The sequence below is a fragment of the Garra rufa genome, chromosome 7, assembly GCF_049309525.1.
Source record: "Garra rufa chromosome 7, GarRuf1.0, whole genome shotgun sequence".
NCBI classification, from domain to species: Eukaryota; Metazoa; Chordata; class Actinopteri; order Cypriniformes; family Cyprinidae; genus Garra; species Garra rufa.
In genome coordinates this window covers 20,166,679-20,172,715 of record NC_133367.1, presented here as the reverse complement: position 1 = coordinate 20,172,715, position 6,037 = coordinate 20,166,679, and the positions used below count along the sequence as shown (strand labels likewise).

At 26.7% G+C, this 6,037-nt stretch overlaps 1 protein-coding gene across 1 annotated transcript in view; it reads right to left on the bottom strand.

Annotated features, from left to right (window-relative positions):
- Positions 1–5,867, bottom strand: part of zranb3 (zinc finger, RAN-binding domain containing 3) — a 93,723-nt gene extending 87,856 nt beyond the window's left edge. Inside the window, exons 1-2 of the mRNA XM_073843610.1 lie at positions 5,764–5,867; positions 5,492–5,646 (exon numbers count right to left, since the gene is read on the bottom strand). Coding sequence (XP_073699711.1) covers positions 5,492–5,643 — 152 coding nt within the window. The 5' untranslated portion in view covers positions 5,644–5,646; positions 5,764–5,867. The remainder of the gene's footprint in view (positions 1–5,491; positions 5,647–5,763) is intronic.
- Between the last annotated feature and the right edge of the window lie 170 nt (positions 5,868–6,037).

The following is a 6,037-nucleotide window of genomic DNA, read 5'->3' as shown; positions in this document are numbered from 1 at the left end:
ATATAATTTTTATTTTTATTTTATTTTTTTTAAATAAAAAAATGAAAAGTTTTGTAAAGAATATCGCATTCAATAAGTCTTATTTATTTATTAGTGTATATATATTATAAGTATATATAATTATATATTATATATATATACATATACATATACACACACACATATATATTATTTTTTAAAAAGCACAATAAAATACTTATTACAAATATATATCTTTTTTAATTAAAAAAATTCCCAGTTTTAAAGCATATCACGCTCAGTATTGCATTCAATAAAAGGCTTATTTATTTATTTGTATTATTTATGGAAGCTTAAAGAAAAACAAAATATCTGCCTGTTTTATGCAAAAATGCATAAAATGTAAAAAAATAAAATAAATAAATAATCCTTTTTGTGTATAAATTGGCACAATTTACTGTAATGCATCACAAATACAACTTTTTTTTTACAAACCGTAAAAAAAAAAAAAAAACACGAAATTGTGTTTTCTAGAGCTGTTTGTTCAATATTGCATTCAATTAAATCAAATTATTTATGACAGTTTACAGAAAACAAATCTGCCTATTTGTGGATGCAAAAATACAAAAAAATTGTACAAAAAGCAAAAAAGGATTATAAAAATGGCATATTATTTTTTATTATAATTATAATAATATAAGTATTATAATTAACAGTAAAAATAATTAAGTATATCACGTTAAATAAAAGTCTTATTTATTTATTAGTAGTATGTATGGCAGCTTAAAGAAATCAAAACATGACTGTTTTATGCAAAAATACATAAAAAAAAAGGTTATAAAAATGACACAATATACCATACTATTTATCACAAATATAACTTAACAAGAAATTAAGCATGAAATTGTATTCAAGTGTTTTCTAGAGCTGTTTGTTCAATATCATGTTTAATAAAAGTTGCATTATGCCTGTTTGTGGATGCAAAAATAAATAAATAAATAATATTTTGTAAAACGAAATACACGAAAAACTAAAATTTTTGTTTATAAAATGCCACAATATAATAAAGCTTTGCTCACAAATATAGTAAAAGTCATGCTATTAACGGTAGCTTAAAAAACAAAACAAAATAACTACGTTTTTGTTTGAAAAAATACAGTAAAACAGACATTTTTGGTTGCCAATAAGTGCAAAAGAATGGTCTGAAAAATGACTTTATATAAAACAACACAATACATAAATAGGTCTTGCTCATCATTTGATAAATATTTTTATATTTTTTATGCCAAAAAAAAGTAAGATGTGTCAGAATCAGTATTATTTTTGTATAACTGAGATACTGTTATTGTTTTTTATATTTTCTTGTAAGTTTTAGTCATTTAGTTGTGCTTTAGTTGTGTTTTATAATTTTATACAGTATTCAGTTATTTCAGTTTTAACTTAAGTAAAATATAAAACAGTAAATGATTTAAAGTTATAAACAATTTTGTTACTAAAATAACTTATTTTGTAAGTAACATTTTATTGCTTTTGTTTAAATGAGTTATTTACATCAGTACATCAGTGCATCAGTTTAAACTACAAATATTGCCTTTTTATTTCACTCAACATTTATTTTACAAGTAACATTTTGCAGGTTTTTAATGAATTCTAATAACCCTGTCGGTAATTGGCTATGTTTTTGTTCTCTCCCTGAAATAAAGCCATTGAACCAAAAAATCAGACATCTGTAACTACATCCATCCCATGATCCACTGTGACTCCTTTGGGATTCTGTAATATCCGTCCCTCTGAATGTCTGCCTAATTAAGTGACTGACCCTGTCTGCACCAAACAGAACTGTGTGTGTCCTGCCATCGATCCGGGACCCTCGGCAGCCTCGGCGAACTGACCCGTCTGACCCAGAACATTGACTGACAGAACTGCAGTAAATTAGATTCTCACCTGCTTAAATCAGGCACAGGTTAAGAGATAGAAAGATAGACAGACAGACACATGAATGGTGCTCAGTTTCTAGATACAAGACGCAATGACTAATTAATTACTTTATCTTGTCTTTTCATGTCCTATCGTAAATTAATTTTCAAAAAAATAAAAATTCTTTTTAAAAAAGTCATTAATTATTCACGCTTATGCAGGGTTAGAAAAGCTCAAGGAAGAAGTTGAGTAATTTATGACAGAATTCATATTCCATTTAGGTGGATTAAAAAATGCATTTAACAGTAATTATGTTGTAAACTATTTATTAATTCATCTGAAATTCTTTGTACATGAAGCCAAATTTATCAAGATCCAGTGTCTTTTTAAAATTTCTTTATGTGAACTAGAGTTCAGTTATAGTTAAGATCAGTTATACATTAAGATCCATAAAAAATAAGAACATTGTTCAATTAATGAGATTATTGGTAATTGTAGGAATTTTAACAATTTTTTTTATTATTATTACTTTTTTATATATGTGACCCTGGACCACAAAACCAGTCATAAGGTTACATTTTACAAAACTGAGATGTATACATCATATGAAAGCTCAATATATAAGCTTTCTATTGATGTATGGTTTGTTAGGATAGGACATTATTTGGCTGAGATACATCTATTTGAAAATCTGGAATCTGAGGATGCAAAAAAATCAAAATACTGAGAAAATCACCTTTAAAGTTGTCCAAATTAAGTTCTTAACAATGCATATTACTAATCAAAAATTACATTTTGATATATTTACAGTAGGAATTTTACAAAAAATCTTCATGGAACATCTTTACTTAATTTCCTAATGATTTTTGACATAAAAGAAAAATCAATAATTTTGACCCATACAATGTATTTTTGGCTATTGCTACAAATATACCCCAGCGACTTAAGACTGGTTTTGTGGTCCAGGGTCACATATTATGTAAATATCTCAATTGTTTGATGCAAGGGCCACTATGTGTTACATTAAATGTATATATATGCATTTCAGATTTCTTTTATCAGTCTTAACATTTTATTTATTTCTTATTTGTATCAAAAGTTTAACATCATGAAAACATAATGCAACTATATTTTTAAAACAAAAAATTAAAAGCAAAATGTATGTTATGTAATACCTGTAAATGTCTTAACAATTTGTCTGTTTGTTATTTGTATTGAAGTTTAAAATTGTTTAAAATAAAGGAGTTTTTTTAAAAAGTTATTGTATAAATTCTGCCTAATTTTCATTACATTTCATTTATGTATTTGTATTAAAAGTTTAAAATGTAAGAACAAAAATTAAAACAAATGTTTAAAAATAAAACAACTTGTTATAAAAAATATTTTCATATGATCAGTTGTAACATTGCAATTAATTATTTTTGTATCAAAAGTTTAAAATGCAGGGGAAAAAAGGTAAATTCAAATTTTATAACAAAAGTTTTACAACAATTCCTAAGTTCTACTCAGTAGTTTCTTCCTTGTTTTGCCTTTGTTGTAGAATTAATCGCTAAAAAGAAAATTGTGCAAAAAAAGAAATAGAATTGAGATTTCTCTGTTCACTCTTAACATTTCATTGATTTATCTGTATTGAAAGTGTAAAATAAAACAAATTACAATACAATTTAAACTTTAGTACAATTTTTGTCTTGTTTTGCCTCATTTTTTGTATATGTTGCACTTTTTAGAATAAAAAGAAAGAAAATTGCAGAGAAAAAAGAAAATCTGGCATGTTTTGACTAATTTCTTTGCATATTTTGGATTAAAAAGAAACAGATTTGTGGAGAAAAAAAGAAATTTGTCTTGTTTTGCCTCAAAGAAACAGACAATTGTGGGGGAAAAAAAGAAATTTGTACGTTTCTGTCTTGTTTTGCCTCAAAGAAACAAGTGTGTATGTCTTGTTTTTTTTGTATATGTCGCACATTTTGGACTAAAAAAAACAGAACATTTTTCAGAAAAAAGAAAATGTTTCTGTCTTTCACCTCATTTTTTATATATGTTGCATTTTTTGGAATAAAAAGAAACAGAAAATTGTGGAGAAAAAGAAAATATGTAAGTTTCTGTCTTGTTTTGCCTTTATTTTTATACATGTTGCACATTTTAAGACTAAAAAGAACCAGAAAATTGTTCAGAAAAAATAAAATGTGTAAGTTTCTGTCTTGTTTTGCCTAATTTTTTGTATATGTTGCGCATTTTGGACTAAAAAGAAACAGAAAATCGTTCAGAAAAAGCGAAATGTCTAAGTTTCTGTTTTGTTTCACCTCATTTTTTGGATATGTTGTACATTTTAGAATAAAAATGAACAGTAAAAATGTCTACATTTCTGTCTTGTTTTGCCATGTTTTTTGTATATATTGCACATTTTTAAAATAAAAAATAAACATTAAAAATTGTTTAGAAAATAGAAAATGTCTACAATTCTGTCTTGTTTTGCCTTGTTTTTTGTACATGTTGCACATTTTTAAGTAAAAATGAACAGTAAAAATTGTTTAGAAAAGACAATGTCTAAGTTTATGTCTTGTTTTTTGTTCATGTTGCACATTTTGGAATAAAAAGAAAGAAAATTGTGGAGAAAAAATGTCTAAGTTTCTGTCTTGTTTTGCCTAATTTTTTGTACGTGTTGCACATTTTAGAATAAAAATAAACAGTAAAAATTGCGGAGAAAAGAGAAAATGTCTACATTTCTGTCTTGTTTTGCCATGTTTTTTGTATATGTTGCACATTTTTTAAATAAAAATAAACATTAAAAATTGTTTAGAAAATAGAAAATGTCTACAATTCTGTCTTGTTTTGCCTTGTTTTTTGTATATGTTGCACATTTTTAAGTAAAAATTAACAGTAAAAATTGTTTAGAAAAGACAAAATGTCTTGTTTTTTGTTCACATTGCACATTTTGGAATAAAAAGAAAGAAAATTGTGGAGAAAAAATGTCTAAGTTTCTGTCTTGTTTTGCCTAATTTTTTGTACATGTTGCACATTTTAGAATAAAAAGAAACAGACAATTGTGGAGAAAAAAGAAAATGTCTAAATTTCTGTCCTGTTTTGCCTAATTTTTTGTTCATGTACATTTTGGACTAAAAAGAAACAGAAAATTGCTCAGAAAAAAATCTAATGTGTAAGTTTCTGTCTTGTTTTGCCTCATTTTTGTACATGTTGCACATATTGGACTAAAAGGAAACTTTTTAAAATTGTTCAGAAAAAAAGAAAATGTCACCTCATTTTTTGGATATGTTGTACATTTTAGAATAAAAAGACAGTAAAAATTGTGGAGACAAGAGAAAATGTCTAAGTTTCTGTCTTGTTTTGACTTGTTTTTTTGTATATGTTACATATTTTGGAATAAAACGAAATGGAAAATTGTATCAAAAAAATAAAATATGTAAGTTTCTGTCTTGTTTGCCTCATTTTTTGTATATGTTGCACATTTTGGAATAAAAAGAAACTAAAAACTGTAAAGAAAAAAGAAAACGCGCAAGTTTATGTCTTGTTTTGCCTCATTTTTTTGTCTGTTGCACATTTTGGTATAGATAGAAAATTGAAAAAAGAAAAGAAACACATAAACTTAAATGAAACTGACCGTCCATCCCTTGCCAGGGCAAAAAGGACCCCTTCTCTTTGGAAGGGCATCAGTTTCTCCCGTAGTTTCTGTGGAAGGACTTGAAGTGCATCTTTGCCACGGAGAGAAGCCCCATCTGGACACGATTTGACTTGACTTCTCATTGCTTTCATATTCTGTACATTAGAAATACATTCAAAAGTATTCATTAATGCAATGGTTAATAATGCATTCTACTTTGCAGTTAAACAAGTTATACATGCATCATATTATAATACCACAGTTAAACTCACCAAGACACGATCATTTCCTAAATCCTGCTGCCCTTATTTGACATTTCGCGGCAATACAGTCAACTGCGCCACGAAACCCACAGTGCGTCATATCCGTGCGACGGCTATTTGTTAGAAAAGCAAAATATGTATCTTAAGTCATAAGTTAATGCATGTTAGTTTATTTCATGTTATTGACAATATGTTAACGTGTAAGACATTTCACGTCATACTAACGGAGGATTAAAACACTGAGTTTGTTATCTTCAGATGTGTTTATTTTAAAGTTTACGCT